We start from the raw sequence: 16,929 nt of genomic DNA on the forward strand, positions 1-16,929 counted from the left end.
CATAGACCATGGTGCAGGCTCAAACGGCATGTGGAGCTTGTGCAACAACGGACTTGCATGGAGGCCACACATACCTTGGTCATTCCGCGGGACCAGTGTAGCACATCTTTCAGATGGTGACCTACTAGATCACCTAGAGTGGTTTTAGTCACCACAAACAACAGAGTAACCTCTACAGGCTCAGCCACATATGATCGAGAGAGCCAGTCTCTTCTCACGGCCCCTCACAGAGCTAGAGCATCTGTATAGCTCTCAGAAAACTGGAGAGCACCCCGCTATCATTTCAGACAGACAAAGAGGCACTGAGCTCCTCAAGGACCAGCCCCAGAGGACATACTCACCCCCGTCAAATCAGGTTGGCCGTGACTAGACTTCACCTCCATCGTCCCATCATAGCCAGCAGCAGACAAGATAGCCCACCGAATGGGACTAATTCCCAAATAATTCCCAGGAGTTCTGAGAACTTTCGAACTGCATGTCAATATCTCGCCCAGAGCACCAGGACCTTCATCCCGACCAACAGGCTGGATGATAGGACGCAGCTCCTGTATCTTCTTCTGCGTCTGGAGCAGACGTTCCTCCGTTACTCCAGTCGCGAGCTGGCTCGTTCTCGCCGCCATGATGTTATCCACTTTCGAGACGATAATCTGGTGTGGGATGGCGTAGTGGCGGAATAGTTCGAGGATGCCTTCGTCGGAGTGCTTGATGCCGTGCTGGCCGTCGATTAGGATGAAGGTGCGGCGGAGTCTATGGACGTAGACAGATTGTTAGCTTGTAACCCAGTGTGATATATGCCGTATGGTAATACTCACTGCTTCCTATTCTTTAAGTACTTCATAATCTCAGCCCCCCATTCCGATCGACTTCCCTTGCCGTACCCCGGCATATCAAGCAATACGACCTTCGACTCGCCGCCCTTTGTCCCTCCAATTCCGAATGCGTTCATCGTCTGCGTGCGCCCTGGTTTCGACGACGTCCAGCATATCTCCTGCCCCATGAGGGCATTCAACAAGGAGCTTTTGCCAACATTCGACCGACCTAGGAACGCTACTTCCGGGGTCGTCGAGGAGAGCGGCGTCGTGCGGAACTTGCTCAGGGTCCAGAGCTTGACTGGAGAGTGGCGCGACGGTGCGAAGACTTTGTCCGCGTAGGCTAGCTGGCTTTCATCCGGCGCTTGCGTGTCCCAGTAGTAGTTCACTGCTGTGGCAGGGATGTCTTTGAATTGTAGTTTGTTATTGGGCTGCGGCCGCGGTTGCGGTTGCGCATTCGGAGGTTTGCTTGTTGAATGGTTGCGACGGAGGGGGAGGACTTGCACTCGCGGATGGCAGAGAGGCCTTAGGGAGGGGATTCGGTTCTTCATGATGTGCTGTTGAGTCAACCTTGGCTGGTGAAGTACTGTGCTTGACTTTTTAGTCTTTGGCAAGATTCCTCTTAAAATCAATGAGCTTCTCCAGAAATTGTCCCCGGATAAGAAAGTCTTCCGAGCTGCGGTTCGAAGCTCGGGGAACCTTTGCCGAGTCTCCGCTCCAGGCCGATAAGGCGGTTCGAGGGACAGCTTCATCTATCACTCATCATCAGTGATTATTCCACCCATACACGGTCACTACGTTTACGTGCAGCTCTACACCGCCAGCCGGCTTGATCGCCTATCTTTACTCCATACTTAGGATTCTTTTTATTCGATCTTCGCCCCTCGCAGAAAGCCTCCATCCACCGAGCTAGAAATCACCCCGTGCCCCGCGGACACTGCACCAACATGATCAACGCCGTCCTCGTCTTCAACAACAACGGACAACCCCGTTTAACCAAGTTCTACACACAGATTGTGAGTCTACACTTGATCGCGTCTTCGCTACCAACCCAACCCAACCCCCTCATCCACCAAGCATCCCATACTCACTATGCCCAACCAAACAGGACACCCAAACCAAGCAATCCCTAATCGCGCAAATCTACAACCTCGTTTCCCAACGCCCCGCCAGCGCCTGTAACTTCCTCCCCCTCCCTCCACTTCTCTCCCGCGGCGCAAGCTCCGGCGCAGAAAATGGCCCCTCCGACGCGCCAACCCAAATCACTTACCGCAACTATGCCACTTTGTCGTTCATCATGATCTCCACGTCGATGGAGTCGCCGCTTGCCCTGATCGATCTAATTCAGGTCTTCGTGGAGGCGCTGGATCGCATGTTCGAGAACGTGTGTGAGCTGGATCTCATCTTCGGGTATGAGACCATGCATGCGGTTTTGAGTGAGATGATTGTTGGGGGTGTGGTGGTGGAGACGAATATTGACAAGATTGTCTCGGCGGTGAGGGATCAGGAGGGTAATTTGGGCAAAAAGAAGGCTATTCAGGCGGCTAGTTCGGGGATTGGGAGGACCGGCCTGCCTGGGTTGGGGGCTTGGAGGTAAGGTGATGTGAGGTGATGTGATGGGGTATGTTACGATTAGGTTATGATATTGGGTTCTGTTTGGTTTCGATTATGTTTGGTTCGATGGAAGACTATTGGTGTGTCATATAGATGGATAGTACTATGGATACCTGAGCATGAGTTTGGCGTTTCTAGGGGATGTATGTTGGGTATTGGATATATAGATGATGTCCTGTGTGGCCTGGATAGTTATTGAGATTGTCGTGATCACGGTACGACTGATACGCATACCATTTATGATCCTAAGGACCCACTGAGCTATAAGGGGATCAGTTCAGTCAATGAATGAGCATGTCAACTGAATACTAGTCGAGTGCCATCAAGGTCTAGAATATAATACGTAAAACATAGATAGATCAAAGTTCAACGTGATTGGTCCATTGCATTGAAGCAGCCCAAAGGGTTAGCCCTAGGTCACCTGATTGAACCACCAGCCAGCCCCGGCGAACAAGATAATCCGAACGCGGCCCACACAAGCAAACGGCGCTAATGGATTTCTTCTCGCGGCGCGAAATTAATTGAAGTTCTTCTTCTTTCCTTTCCCTTGACTGTCAATCCTGCACCCAACGCCGCCGCGGATCCCGTCGACAAAATGGTAAGCACATAGAATCGTCCATTTCACGCCTCTTCTATTCAATTAGAATTGAGCTATCGACTACGCTGCGAATATGTCGTGAGACGAATTCCACGTCCCGCTTCATCTCGCAACAGTCGAGAAGCGACAATAAAAAAAAATTTCCGTTGATTCGCTCTCTTCACAGTCCGTAAAACGATTGCGAAGGGGGTGATCAGCGATGATTTTTGGCTGGAAGACACAAAACTGTTTCTAAGGAAACTTGGGACAGTTTTGTGTCTCTCCCTAGAGTTCAAGGAAGATGCAGCAAGATGGTGGACAAGATTGCTGATCTTCTTTTCTCAATGATAGCCTGCCCAGAAGTCCGGAAAGAAGACTGCCCCCCTCCCTTACCCCCAGGGTAAGGCTGGCGCTAAGAAGGCTCCCAAGGTATGTGCTGACACCCTACATCAACTACTGAAACCACCATGAGAGAGAGATATACTAACATGGTATGGATAGAACCCTCTCATCGAGAAGCGCCCCCGCAACTTCGGCATTGGCCAGGACATCCAGCCCAAGCGCAACCTCGGTCGCTTCGTCAAGTGGCCCGAGTATGTCCGTCTGCAGCGCCAGAAGAAGATCTTGAACCTCCGTCTCAAGGTCCCTCCTTCCATTGCTCAGTTCCAGAACACCCTGGACCGCAACACCGCTGCCCAGACCTTCAAGTTCCTCAACAAGTACCGCCCCGAGACCAAGGTCGAGAAGAAGGAGCGTCTCCACGCCGAGGCCACCGCCGTCGCTGAGGGCAAGAAGAAGGAGGATGTCTCCAAGAAGCCCTACAACGTCAAGTACGGTCTCAACCACGTTGTCGGCCTCGTCGAGAACAAGAAGGCTTCCCTCGTCCTGATTGCTCACGACGTTGACCCCATTGAGCTGGTTGTCTTCCTTCCCGCTCTTTGCCGCAAGATGGGTGTCCCTTACGCTATCGTTAAGGGCAAGGCTCGTCTCGGTACCGTTGTCCACAAGAAGGTATTTATCCCCTTATATATATATATATTTCTCTACCCTCCAATAGCATTAAACTAATGAGTTGGAATAGACCTCCGCTGTCCTCGCTCTCACCGAGGTCCGCTCCGAGGACAAGGCTGAGTTCGCCAAGCTCCTCTCCGCCGTCAAGGAGGGCTACTCCGACAAGTACGAGGAGTCCCGCCGCCACTGGGGTGGTGGTATCATGGGCGCCAAGGCTGTTGCCCGCCAGGAGAAGAAGCGCAAGGCCGTTGAGGGTGCCATCCGTGTCTAAGCTAGCTAGCAGCGAGCTAACAACACCGACGGGATAAAAAAAATTATACCATCAACGAAACTTTAATGACTTCTTCGTCTTTCCTCTTTTATACCTCTTCATGTACACGTTGCAGATACCCATGAATGCTATTTCAGACATCAACAACAGCCCCAGTTTTGTCATTTTGTCATATTGTAGGAAGTTGTCTTGGAGTTTGAGCATTCATGTGACGTCTGCAATATGTACACTTTAGTCGTAGAACAAAAGTAAACCATTAGATTTTTTAGACCCTCTTGGTTGTCTTCACCAGTGAACTCATGCAAAAAGCAAGTGTTAAAATTTTCGTCTAGGCTGTGATCTAGCCATTTGACCCGGCCCCACAATATTAACTGCCGATTGCAAGCCAACCATACCGAATGAGCAAGCAGATCGTGACGCGTACAACACAGCAGCGAATATAACCATGATACAGGAAGATCCAGTTGTCTATACATCAAGTCAAGTAATCAATCAAGCAAATAAAGGTATAGCAATATGGTATGATGGTATGAAGCAAAAACACAAACAAGAAACACAAAACCAATAAATCACCAGCCCAAACGAATGCAACCAGATGGCCCCCCTTGTACCCATTTGTTTCCCAGTACCAGCCAAGAGAATGTCCGCGCGCGCACACCCCGATGTAATGAAAAAGCAAATACAATCCGAACTAGTGTGTATAGATGGTGGTGATGGAAGAAGGATATTGACCGAAGACCCGCCCAATGAGAAGATAAAAGAGACAATGAAGCTAATACAGCGAATTGGAGAATGAAAAACACTTCTGGGGAATAGGTAGGAGTAAGAGGAGATGGAGGGTAGTCGTGTTATTCATTCATTCATCAGCGTTGAGAAGGTGGTCGTGTAAGCCCTTGTCTTGCCTGTTGTAGATTCTCTAGGTCAGCCGATGTTTTGCCAAGAACAAATTATGGGAACAGGTCAGTGTTGTTCCGTACCTTCATCTGTTCGATTCTTGCCTTGAGTTGGCTGGTAACTTCCGCAGCTCTCTTCCAGCTCTCAGCTGGCTCGGCACTTCTGGCGGGTTGTTCTTCGCCAGAAGCACTGCCCGAGCCCAGTCCGGACGACCGAGTCGGACTTCCCAAGCCAGAGTAGCCGGTACCGAAGCTAGGACTGAGCTTGCGCCGACCAAGTCCTCCCTCTCTACTGCTGAGTCCTGAGTTTTCCAGGCCATTGTTCTCCTTCTCTTCACTCGGGCTAGCCGATGCATAGGAGCGCGGCCGTGAGCTCTCAAATCGCGAGCCCATGAGACCAGCCCGTGAGATCGGTGCACGACCATCTTCTTGGTATAAGGAGCCGGATTCGGACATAGGCATACCAATATTCTCCGGTAGGGTGTTAGGAGGGCTGATGGCACTAGCACGAAGAGCTCTTGCGAGCTCACGCTTCAGGCGCTCGATTTCCCGCTGCTGCTTTTGCACGGTCTGCTCCGCTGACTCTGCATCACTTCGTGCGCGAACCAGTTGGGTTTCCTTAGCCTTGATACTCAGGACATCCCTTGTGTGATCCTCAATGAGCTGCGCATTTTGGTCTTGAAGCTCCATCACTTGCGAGTTCAACTTGGTTCTCTCAGACCTCAGGTCCTCAACCATACGCATGAACCGCTCCTTCTCTGCACGTAGCTCATCCAACTCAGCTCGTTCCAGGGCCGAGATTCCGCTAAATTGAGGAGCTGCAGGAGCGGGCGCAGGCTCGCTGGGAGCCGCTGGCTTCGCAATTGGACGGCCTGCAAGTCCTCTTCCCAGACCAAATTTGGGAGGTGCTGGTGCGGGCGGCTGCTCCTCCGTTGGAGGGGAGACAACCCGCCGCTGCGGAGAGGCAATTCCTCCCGGGCCACCGAGCCTCTTCTTGAGGCCGCCAGGGGCCGGAAGACCACCAGGTTTGGCAGGCCCTCCAAGCTTAGAAGGAACGGACCTTGCGGGTTTGGGTGAAGGAGCAGCTACTGGTTCCTCAACAGGAGGCGCGGCAGCAGCAGGCTTCTTAGCTCCCAACGCCGGCTTCTTTGCGACGACCTTCTTTCCAGGGGCAGGCTTTGGCGGTGCCACGATAGGCTTAGGTCTATCTTTCGCCTTGACCTCGGCCGTTTCGAAGAATTCCTTAATCTTCGTCTTCCTGATGTCATCGAGTCCGTCCAGAAAGGGGTTCATCGCCCGCTCGCCCATGATCTTCATCAAAGTACCGAGAACTTCAGCTCCTCCGGCACGGTTGACCTCAGTGGACTCAGTAAGAAGTTTCGTGCCCGCTTCGGCTATCGACTTGACTTCCGGTTTCGCCGGAACGTCCCTGGTAGTACGTAGACAACGGATCAAAAACTTGAGTGTCTCTTGCTTGACTTGGGGGTTTTTATGCTTGAGGAATTCGAGAATCTCCTCCAGGCACTCTGACAAACTAGTCGCGATGAAGACCGCGTCCAAAGCTTGACCCAGGGCATCCGCCACACTCTGCTTCTTCTCCTTCAAACGCTCCAGCATAGGTGACATGACAGTAGGCCGATACTTGACGAATCCACTGCGAACGCCCTTGGCAAGAAGTTCAATACAGTTGGCGGCAACGGTTACCACGGCGATATTTGCGTCCTTCATGGATTTAGCCAGCATACGAACAACGTCATCGAAAGGTCCATCTTTGATCCGGGGAACATTCAACACAGTATGCAGAGCGTCCAAGGCCTCTTTCCTATCCTTCCACTTGGAAGAAGAAAGCTGCTCCTGAAAGTTACCGGGGATCTTGGAGAAGACATCAACGGGCTCGGCCAGGTCGAAAGCATCGACTTCACCTTCATCCTCCTCTGCCGGGTATTCCTCGCCTCCTTCGTACTCATCGTCACCACCTTCTGGCGCAGCGCTGGCTGCGGCCATGGCATCTTGCTGTGCCCTCGTGAGCCGCTCTTGCTTGGGCGCCGGCTCTTGCTTGACATTTTCGAACAGCTTCTCCAGATCCTGCTGTTGTACGGGTTTGAGTTCATTCCAGAAAAGCGGTTTGATGGCTTCCTTCAGCCAGCGGTAAAGTTCCACGGTGAGGTTTTGCGCTTCCGCACGGACGTTCTTATCGGCATGACCAAAGACCTTTGGCAGGGCCTTCAAGACAGGCTTGGGGTCGACAATCTTGCAACCGAAGTTGTGATAGATGGCCCTCAGTCCTGCCAGCGCAGCGGCAATAACCTTGGGAACTTTGTGTGACAGAGCGGGGAGAATTTCTTCGATGACGGGGTCTGATTTATCCAGCTCAACGCATAATAAGAGGGCTTCGATCGCATTCGTTTTCGCAGCGGGTCGTGTGGATGGGAGACCCTTTTCGCATATTGGGAAGACGGTAGTTGCCCGAGTCCTTCATCACACATGTTAGCCATCGACCACCATAGTTTAGTCAAACAGCATCAATCTTCCAAGAAACATACCTTGTACAAGCCTGAACACCACCGAATTTCAGGAATGCGCAATAAGACCCAAGACCTTCTTGTTGAGCTGCAACATTGGAGTCTGCCACGGCCCCTTTCCACAGGCCAGGATCTTGTATGAACGGCGTGAAAACAGGGTCCGATTCATCAGGCGATTTCTCGAATTGTTGTTTCGCATCCTCATATCCATTCTTGCGGGCTTTCCAGTTCTAAACCAAAAACGTAGACATGTCAGTATCCAGTAGTCACACACACATTCATAATAACAACAACCCCGCGAACCGGAAAGATGGGAAACGGGAGCAAAACAGAGACAAACTAACCTTGTGCGAGAACCGATCCGTCAATGGCAAGGAAGAGAAATCCTCCTCCTCGGCCATTTTGAATGTCTAAAAATAAGTCTGCAAAATGGCAAACAATTAGCATCAAACTTCGATATGGATTTCGCAGGTGGAGTCCTCCACAAGAGGGCTTTTATAGCGAAGACACTATAACATGAACCCCAAATAGCGATACACCGTATGGCCAAAAACACACACACACACACACACACCTTTGGGTTTGTTCGTAGTAGCGTATATTCCGATCGCAGATCTCGTGCACGGGCGGCGGCGGAAAGTTGACAGGAAGGTTGGTTGCAGTCCGGTCTGATGGAGAGGGGCTTTTGCTTCGGGTTAGGTTCGCCGGGATAGAGTACTAGTTTCGAGAAAGGATGGCGTCGGGGAAAAAAAAGGGGGAAGAGCGCGTATGGTCGACGTCAGGGGGGAGGAAGAAAGAAAAAGAGTTTATTGGAGGCGGAAGTGGGGGAGAAATTGATGAAGTCAACAAGAAAGTTGAGGAGGGAAAAGGGAAGCTGGAAAGTAAACAACGGATCAAGAGTCGCTGGGGTGACTTTCGCGACCCAAAGGAAAGGCTTGGCTTGGCGGCGAACCACTTTGTTGGTATTTCCTGCCCGTTCAGGTACCAATTTAGGGGGAGGGTATATTATAGATGGTGGGGTTGATCTTTGGCGAGATATTGAGGAGATAATTATTATTCTGAACGACTGGATCATGGGTGAATATTGGTTCTTTCCTTGTTGTGGTCTAATTGTTTCACTGTTCGTGGAGGTTGTCTCCTGTGAAGTAGAAGTACTTTGGAGTACATCTTCCGACATATATTTACCGTGTGGAGTTGAGGTTACTTTATGTCAATTTGGCAGACATATCCTGGAGAACAGTATCAATTACATACGACTGTATTGACTGATCATATCTATAAAAGGAGACAGTCAAACATTACTATACAGAACATTATACATTCGAGTCTATACTCAACCCCGCAAGTAGAATGGCAGTCACCTGATCCTCAGAAGAACAGTATATGCTTTTCACCTGGGTTATTCCTTCTACATCTTCGAAGGAGTATCATATAAACTTGTTGGTAATAATATGTATCTTCGATCATTACAGGTGTATGCCCGAGTAGTCGTCTAGACTAGTTGAGGCTGTTGTCGCGGATTGTGCATGGAAATTTCCAGTACAGAATATTGTAAGAACTAGATGCATGTATATTGAGGCCCCGGTAGATGACTGCTACTTCGCGATCAGCTTTATACTATTCATGAAGTAATGATAGTATCTCACCACAGAATTGTACATTTGGTGTATACACTCAGACCCTAGTTATATTACAACTACAGGTGCTCAACCAACCCAACAAACAATCCAAGACAAAAGCACAATATGCCATGAAAAAGTAAATAGCTAGTAATATACAGACACACAAAGTTTACATACAACATATTGGAACAGAATAAAACGAAAGCAACCCCACAACCAATAAATCCATCTGTCTAGCTCTTCATCCCCATCATCTCAAACCACAATCCTCATTCAAAAACAGGATCACAACTTAGACCTCAACCCCACCAGTTCTCTCAAGTACCAACCTCCTAATCCTCCCAACATGCTCCCCAACCTTCCCCTCACCCTCAGGGACACCAGCCTCCACCCTCCTCGCCTCCCTACGCTCCCACTTAGCAGCCCTCTTTGCCGCACGCTCAGCATCCCTCTCCTCGCGGGTCATAACAGCCGGTCTATCTTCAATAGCAGATCCAAACGGCGCAATGATTCTCTCGACAACGTGCCGCACATTCCGGCTCTTCGGGTACCCGGACGAGAACTCAATGACGTCGCCCTCGCGCAGCGAGTTCCGCGGATCCGAAACCAGGTAGGTAGTTATCTTGGGATAGGGCTTCTGGATGTGCGCGTCCCAGATGGTGTGGCGGTGGCTGACGCGGACGGTGCGGTCCATACGGCCGACGGAGACGACAGTGCCGGTTTTGGTCTTGTAGGGGTAGCTGCGGAGGGAGGGAGGGACGACGGTGGTGGTGGTAGTAGTGGAGGAGGATGACAGGTCTGCTTCTTGTTGGGGTTGTTGTTGTTGTTGTTGCTCGTTAAGTCGGGGGACAGTGGTCGTGAGAGAGCGACGAGTGGTTTGGTATAGAGAGGGCGCTGTTGTGGAGGAGGTAGTGGTGGTGGTGGAGCGCATCATGGAGGAGCGCAGGGGCTGGAGAGCCCGGAGAAGATTGGCGGGACGCATTGTGGTGATGTGTATGAAGGATTGAATGCTCCTTTTGTTGTAGAGGTGGTGCTGGGGAAGAAGCACGGCCAGGTCAATCCGCTTGGACGGGAGTTTTTGTAGACCGTTGCGGTGGTGCCGGGCAAGGGAGCGACGGGAGGTGTCGGCCTTCGGAAAGCTCCGAGAAAAGTTGAAAGTCTATCCGCTCAGCGAGATAGCAATTAAATGGCGATTGACCCGGTTGAGCACGATGGGGCTTGATGTGAGGCTTGCTGTCCAGGCCGGAGGAGCATGGCGGCCGCGGACGAGTTCGCCGAGAATTTCAGAAATCTCGGGCATGTTTGCATGTTTTGCATCACTCTTCTCCACGCAGCCTCCGCAGGGTGCTTTTACAAACATCTGGTATCTTTCTAGTTTGGCAAGTAACTGATAGTCACTAATGAATGCAATATTGGGTCTGTAAATATGTGTTTATATGTAACAGGAAATGGGCCGCCGACTATTTTATGCCACTGAAATCCTAACAACACCGACGCCGAACGCATAACGTAGAGTAGAGAGGAACCAATGGCCGGAGGGATCGCGATAATGCTCCCGTATACACAGAAAAAAACCAAACGCTCCGATGTCTGTTGCCCAACCATACCCTGGAATTAAGGCCAGAACAGAGTGTTCACTCTTGTAATATTCCATACGCGGACCGAAATGTAAAACTGTATGAAGAAGAAGCCCTTCACCACGCCTTGTGCTCATATACCAGTAAAATAGACGTCTTAAATCAATCATTTCACGCATCGCCCCGTTGAACAATCATACAAAGCCGAGGGCACCAAGCTCACTGTGCCACCTGCTCCTGGGCCGGAGTCTCTACACCGTTGGAAGGTTCCCCGTTCTCGGAGTTGTTGTCGCTGAAAGAAGCCTTCTTAGCATGGAACTTCTCCGCCGAATGCTCCGATATGCGAGTCAATTCTGTCACGAAGGACTGGCCCCAGAATGCACTAGAAATGAGGTCAGTGTCAAAGCTCCTCGCCATCTCAGATATGATCGAACCTTGTATATTTATTGACATATTTGTCGAGCTTGGAGAAGTTGAGGGCTCTCTGCTCGTCGCTCATGGTTACCGCTTCCTGATAAGCACCCGCCAGCTCTTCGGTGTTCCAGGGGTTTATGATGATACTGCCGTTAAGGCTCTGAGCAGCACCCGCGAACTCGGAAAGCACCAAGACACCATGACGCTTTTTCTGAGTGGCGATGTACTCATAGGCGACGAGGTTCATCCCGTCGCGGGTTGACGAAACAATGCAGGCGTCAGAAACCGCGTACAGGGCAATTAGCTCGTCAAAGTTGACAGACTTGTGCAGGAAATGGATAGGCATGAATTCAACCGTGCCTGCTCATCGGTCAGTGATAGGGTGTCGCCTATGAGCAGCGGTAAACCTACCAAATTTGCCGTTAATCCGGCCCACCAGCTCATTCACAACAGCCCTCAAGTTCTGGTATTCCTCCACATCTTGTCGACTAGGAACAGCAACCTGAACCAGGACAACCTTGCCAACCCACTCCGGATGATCGCTAAGGAACACCTCAAGGGCATGTAATTTCTGGGGGACACCTTTGATGTAATCCAGGCGGTCCACACCCACCATGAGTTTCACGCCCTGGAATTTTTGTTCCAGCATCGCAATGCGTTTCTGGACTTTCTCCTTCTTCAACCCCTCTTCAAACTTCTCCGGGTCGATACCGATAGGGAAGGCACCGCAGGCAATGATCTTGCCCTGAAATTCGATCCCATTAGGCGTAGTTGTTAAGCCCCTAGAGATCCACATGATTAGCGCCTCCTCAGTCACTGACAGAATCTAGGCAATCCAAAACATACAAGAGTCGCGAGCAAGCACTCAAAAAGTGCCTAGTATAGTCGTAGGTATGGAACCCAATCAAATCGCAATGCAAGACACCGAGCAACAACTCGTTCCGGACTGGGAGAATTCTGTAGATCTCGCTGCTAGGGAAGGGCGTATGGAGGAAGAAGCCGATCTTGACATTCTCCTTGCTATCGCCGATCTCCTCACGCAGCATCTCAGGGAGAAGCATCAAGTGATAATCATGCACCCAGATCAAGTCGCCATCTTGAACTTCCTTCGCAACCGCTTTGGCGAAAAGACGGTTGGCCTCCTTGTATGCTTCCCAGGCGGACTCGTCAAAGGTAATCTCACCGGGATGGTAATGGAAGAGGGGCCAGAGAATGGAGTCTGTGAGCAGTGGATATCCGTCAGCAAGCAAGCGCCTTCAGCACGGATCAATGAGGGAGCAACAATCACAGATCCTCGACATGATAAGCAGATCGGTAATACTAACTAGAAAAGCCATTGTAGTGACGGTCTGCCAGCTCGTCATCAATGAACACTGGCACGGCGTTATACTCCTGCTTCAAGCGTTCCTTCACCACGGGAATCTCCCCCTCCGGGACCTCCAAACCGGGCCAGCCGTACCATTGGAAGGTTGTGGATTTGGACAGGCCACTTAGTCCACTGACCAGGCCACCGGAGGACATGGAGAAGTCATAGCGACCGTCATCCGATCGCTTGATCGTGATTGGAAGCCGATTGGAGACGAGGAGCAAGCGAGCCTCATTCTGAAAGGTGGGGTTTTCGAGGGAAGGCATGCTGTCGGAAACGGCGGGGCACCGACACAGACAGTCAAATGTAAGTATGTACAAAAGTACTAGTGAGACCGAGTAAGCGACCAATGAGGGTCTGAATTGAAGACAAAGGGCGAGACTGGCTTATCAAAGAAGATGCCAGGGACGATGAGTAAGAGTAGGCTGAGGAGGGGCTCTGGAGTCGTAAGCTGCAGGGGCGGTAGTTATCGGATTATGATTATTGATTCTTGGTGGTCTCTAGTGAAGAGCAAGGAAGAAGGGAAAAGCCGGATTGTTGAGAGTCTTGGACCACTGTCACCAATTGAATGGAGCCAAGTGAACCCAGGCACCGAGTAAGAAAGCTAGAGGACGACGAAGAAGAGTGAATCGTGTGTAAGGTTAAGAGAATAAAAAGGGGAGAAAAGAAAAGCCACCGATGGCGACCTGGATTGCCTTGAAGCCAAGAAGCTGGTGCTTGGTGCTTCCTGATGCTGGAAGCTGCTTGAAGGCGGCGGGGAAGAATCGAGGGAGTGACCTCACTTCAGAGACCGGCGCGCGGACCAAGTGACCCAGGTTTGGGCCGAAGAAGAACCAAGAGCAGTAGTGCCGGGAGTCCACCTAGAGCTCCTCACTAGCAAGTTCATCGACAGGAAGCCAGAGAAGATGAAGAAAAGGTGGGCCAGCAAGCAAGCAGTCAGTTGTTATCCTGAATGTGCAAGGTTGTTAGGTTGAAAGATAAAGATTTATTGTCCACAGCACACTCTGACAGGCTGCTTGGAACTCCCTTTTTCCTTTTTTTCAAATCTCCTCTGAAATTTATTTTTCAGTCAGTAAAGCAGTAAGTCTCCACAGCCTATCGCTTTCACAGGCAAGAAATGACGAGAGGGGAAAAAGGAGGTGTGAAGAGGAGTAGAGAAGGAATTCGGAGACAAGGGACAAGAGTAGTTCCGGCAAGCGGGCGATGAAGTCAGAGATGACCAGCGGTCGCGATGGATGCGGGAATCTTGCCAGCCACTCACACTCGTCCTTGACTTTGGATGATGCCAACACTTCCAGTTTCCCCTCAACAAGGGAACTCTGGGTTACCTACAACTTACTCGTCTCGTACGGCTTCCTCGTTTCAGTGCTCATGTAACTTGATTCGTCCACCCAGTCAATATGGCCTGATGACGGTTCAACATTGTAATGTCACCCCAGCAGTAAAAAACCACCGATTAATTGATCCTGGTATAGAATCCGACCTGACTACTACTACTAGTACTCACTTGATCCAACATGCTGGGTGGCGTTGGGAGAGAAGCAAGTCATCTGCATGCTTTGCCTGTTGATCCCCGCAAAGGAACAAACACGAGCATTGCAGGATTTCTCTCTGTGTCTTTTCTTGGTAACCTTTTTCATTCTTGCTGCCCGAGAGGCGCTTCCAATCGGGTGTGAAATCAATTACCCCGCGGTTATCGAAGGGTCTGGACTTCATACTATTCCCATCCATCATTAATGGATTCGATGTATATATCTCAATGCTCTAACACTCGCTAGGTCTTGCAATGTGATGGCAAAAAGCCACCACATTTCTTGGTGTAGACAAAAGGTCCAAATACCCTCTAGTGTCTCTGAAGGTGAGGTAATTATGCAGTTCAGTTGATCATGTTTACCTAATGGCATTCCATGGCACACTCGGCGCATCTACTACAAAGTATGGAATCGTATGTTTGACTCGAGAGAGGGGCCCTTTGTCAGATAAGATCAGTGCGCAGGATGCAAGTCTTGGTAGCTCAGGTCTGATGTGGGGACATAACCAGGAAGCATACCCAGCTATTACCCCTACCTGGTACTCGGATCTCGCTGCTCCAAGGCTAACTGGACGATAAGAGTCTGGATGGTCATGATGAAGTCGGTCTGGCTAGAAGTGGTCAACCAATCACTACTACTAGTAGAAGAGGCCCCAATCTGAACTTCTCTCGGATATTCTGAGACAGCCGTTTTCAATGCTGTTACTAACTTCGGAGTCTTTATCTTTTTTCTTTTTTTTTGTGTGTGGTAAGGGTGATGCGATGAAATCAGACCGCCAGCTGACAAGGTTCATTCTGTATACTGAAGGAAGGGGGGAGGAGCTTTGCTGAAAGCTTCAATAGTACAATGATGTGGCAATCTATGTTCTTCTCAATGATGGACACGGTATGGCTATGCTGTGTATGTAGTATGTAGAAGCATGATGTAGAAGCATGTAAGGGATAAGGGTTGTGAAAGACCGTCAGGAATGTCATATGGTCTATGATAAAGTGAATATGCACGCACGCCATGGCGGTCACAAGCATCTTCGCACCGGTGTGCCCGTCTCGAATCTTTCGGCTAGTATCGAATCCTCGTAAAGTACTAAGCCTTATAAACCAGAAACAATGATCTACTGATATAACTACTATGATAATCTAACGAGCCAACCCTTCTCGTGATTCTTCAAAGCGCAGATCGCCCAGTTTCCAGAACCCATCGCCCATCGACATCTCGGCTTACCCGGCCTTCTTCCTCCAATTTCTTCAGAACAAGCAACACTCCATTGGAAGCAGGCAGATGAAGGCTTTCCGGCACATCTTTGTAGATCACTTTGACTAGTTCCAGCGGGGTCCAGGACCGTTTACGCTCCGGGGATGCTTCCCCATCTGCGACATCGAGGTGGTTATACCGGAGAACGCGAACCACTTCATCCTCTCGTTGTTGTCGGTGCTTGATGTACTCTGTGATCTTTGCTGTCGCATTCTCGATGACAGCTCCGTGGCCCGGATAGCCGCGACCCGAAAGCCGGTACTGCATTCGCTTTAGGCTAGATATATAGGTCGAGAGGTCCTCGAAGACACTCGTGCCATGACCCAAGACATCTGAGAAGAACATTTAGCCCTGAGGCATGGCATGAAGATTGCCACAATACTCACTATCACCCGTAAAGACGGAATCTTCCTCCTCATGGACAAACATCATATGGTCAACGGCATGACCCGGGGTATGGTATGCTCGTAGCGTTGCACCTTCAACACTGAATATCTGGCCGTCTTCAATGCTCTCTTGGCCGAGATCGGGATCATTCTTGTAGATGACGGCGTCCGGGCATAATGCTAAGAGGTCAGGGACGCCTTTAACATGGTCTGGGTGCCAGTGCGTAAGGAGGGCCTGATGCACAGTTGCGTTCTCTTCTGCCAAGAGGGTCTTGAGCCGGGCTGCCCAGGAGGGTTCACCCTGACCAGTGTCAATGAGGATGCGTTGACGACCTCGGCCGATTAGATATGTATTCGTGCCTGTTAAGTCTCCGGTTAGAGCAACACTCCTGCGCCGCTAAAAAGATTTGTAAGATACACACCTTGTAGTGTAAACTAGGAGAAATCTATGTCAGTTTATCTGTCCAACAAGGCCGGACTGATATCTCAAAATTAGCTCACCTTGCCGGGATTGCCCCCCAATATCCGTACGACCGAGGCGCTGAGTCTCTCCACCTCCGCCAGAGAAACTAGCTGAGTAGCCATGTCTCCGGCCTAAATCACACTTCAGTGCAATCGATCTGCAACTGCCAGACACCAACTTGCATTAGCCGTCGGCACTGCGTTGGTTGTCTTGAATGAAGGTCAACAGCCAGCATGGACTGTACAAGTTGCGCAGAACACAACCAACATACAATTATCTTTCCAGGTCACAGAGGTAATAAAGCTGGTACTTGAAATACGTACTATCGCCGGCCTATATCGCAGCCTTCTATATAGAATTGAACAATCAGCAGGACGATCAGAGTGAGAACAGGAATGAATTATCAGAGGCTCACGCGCAATTAGGTTAGTGGGTCAGCTGCCCTCAGTCACGTGGAAAATATAGAAAAGAGAAGGATCCGACAGTGATGTGCTTCCAGCCGTGGATGCAGCTGGGGGATTTCGAGCAGGGAGGAGTACATACTAGTATGCGTCTACTACAACCGAACTCTCCTTATCATGATGGACCGGCTATACTATCAGGGTCACGTTCCGAGGCGGG

The 16,929-nt window shown here is 50.4% G+C and overlaps 8 protein-coding genes across 8 annotated transcripts; 2 read left to right on the forward strand and 6 right to left on the reverse strand.

Moving 5' to 3' along the window:
• Window positions 1-197: 197 nt before the first annotated feature.
• BDQ94DRAFT_57870 (translation initiation/elongation factor MRX8) lies at window positions 198-1,394 on the reverse strand. The gene is made up of 2 exons (XM_026776094.1): window positions 813-1,394; window positions 198-747 (listed from the first exon to the last, which is right to left on the reverse strand). The coding sequence occupies exons 1-2, from the start codon at window positions 1,358-1,360 to the stop codon at window positions 312-314; spliced, it is 984 nt and encodes a 327-aa protein (XP_026624531.1). The 5' UTR covers window positions 1,361-1,394; the 3' UTR covers window positions 198-311.
• Window positions 1,395-1,756: 362 nt separating this feature from the next.
• On the forward strand, window positions 1,757-4,282 carry BDQ94DRAFT_160517 (60S ribosomal protein eL8; the record flags this gene model as incomplete). The annotated part of the gene is made up of 7 exons (XM_026769229.1): window positions 1,757-1,825; window positions 1,918-2,402; window positions 2,517-2,566; window positions 2,951-3,021; window positions 3,352-3,429; window positions 3,502-4,011; window positions 4,082-4,282. The coding sequence occupies 7 exons, from the start codon at window positions 1,757-1,759 to the stop codon at window positions 4,280-4,282; spliced, it is 1,464 nt and encodes a 487-aa protein (XP_026624532.1).
• Window positions 4,283-4,951: 669 nt separating this feature from the next.
• BDQ94DRAFT_57904 (putative spindle pole body component) lies at window positions 4,952-8,340 on the reverse strand. Its single transcript, XM_026776096.1, has 5 exons — window positions 8,272-8,340; window positions 8,042-8,119; window positions 7,719-7,927; window positions 5,260-7,648; window positions 4,952-5,184 (listed from the first exon to the last, which is right to left on the reverse strand). Exons 2-5 carry the CDS (start codon window positions 8,096-8,098, stop codon window positions 5,146-5,148), a joined length of 2,694 nt encoding a protein of 897 aa, XP_026624533.1. The 5' UTR covers window positions 8,099-8,119; window positions 8,272-8,340; the 3' UTR covers window positions 4,952-5,145.
• A 939-nt stretch (window positions 8,341-9,279) lies between these two features.
• BDQ94DRAFT_146861 (uS17 family ribosomal protein) lies at window positions 9,280-10,555 on the reverse strand. The gene has a single exon (XM_026766905.1). It carries the CDS (start codon window positions 10,299-10,301, stop codon window positions 9,612-9,614), a length of 690 nt encoding a protein of 229 aa, XP_026624534.1. The 5' UTR covers window positions 10,302-10,555; the 3' UTR covers window positions 9,280-9,611.
• A 159-nt stretch (window positions 10,556-10,714) lies between these two features.
• BDQ94DRAFT_57928 (uncharacterized protein) lies at window positions 10,715-11,194 on the reverse strand. The gene has a single exon (XM_026776097.1). The coding sequence runs from the start codon at window positions 11,073-11,075 to the stop codon at window positions 10,785-10,787; it is 291 nt and encodes a 96-aa protein (XP_026624535.1). The 5' UTR covers window positions 11,076-11,194; the 3' UTR covers window positions 10,715-10,784.
• On the reverse strand, window positions 10,715-13,089 carry BDQ94DRAFT_146863 (glycosyltransferase family 20 protein). Its single transcript, XM_026766906.1, has 6 exons — window positions 13,067-13,089; window positions 12,636-13,014; window positions 12,157-12,529; window positions 11,722-12,092; window positions 11,331-11,670; window positions 10,715-11,278 (listed from the first exon to the last, which is right to left on the reverse strand). The coding sequence occupies exons 2-6, from the start codon at window positions 12,940-12,942 to the stop codon at window positions 11,116-11,118; spliced, it is 1,554 nt and encodes a 517-aa protein (XP_026624536.1). The 5' UTR covers window positions 12,943-13,014; window positions 13,067-13,089; the 3' UTR covers window positions 10,715-11,115.
• Window positions 13,090-13,927: 838 nt separating this feature from the next.
• Window positions 13,928-15,080, forward strand: BDQ94DRAFT_146867 (uncharacterized protein). Its single transcript, XM_026766907.1, has 3 exons — window positions 13,928-14,117; window positions 14,177-14,379; window positions 14,455-15,080. The coding sequence occupies exons 1-3, from the start codon at window positions 13,956-13,958 to the stop codon at window positions 14,558-14,560; spliced, it is 471 nt and encodes a 156-aa protein (XP_026624537.1). The 5' UTR covers window positions 13,928-13,955; the 3' UTR covers window positions 14,561-15,080.
• Window positions 15,081-15,097: 17 nt separating this feature from the next.
• Window positions 15,098-16,679, reverse strand: BDQ94DRAFT_146873 (putative metallo-beta-lactamase domain protein). The gene is made up of 4 exons (XM_026766908.1): window positions 16,347-16,679; window positions 16,268-16,280; window positions 15,846-16,205; window positions 15,098-15,791 (listed from the first exon to the last, which is right to left on the reverse strand). Exons 1-4 carry the CDS (start codon window positions 16,428-16,430, stop codon window positions 15,373-15,375), a joined length of 876 nt encoding a protein of 291 aa, XP_026624538.1. The 5' UTR covers window positions 16,431-16,679; the 3' UTR covers window positions 15,098-15,372.
• Between the last annotated feature and the right edge of the window lie 250 nt (window positions 16,680-16,929).

Source organism: Aspergillus welwitschiae (assembly GCF_003344945.1).
Source record: "Aspergillus welwitschiae strain CBS 139.54b unplaced genomic scaffold BDQ94scaffold_23, whole genome shotgun sequence".
NCBI classification, from domain to species: domain Eukaryota; kingdom Fungi; phylum Ascomycota; class Eurotiomycetes; order Eurotiales; family Aspergillaceae; genus Aspergillus; species Aspergillus welwitschiae.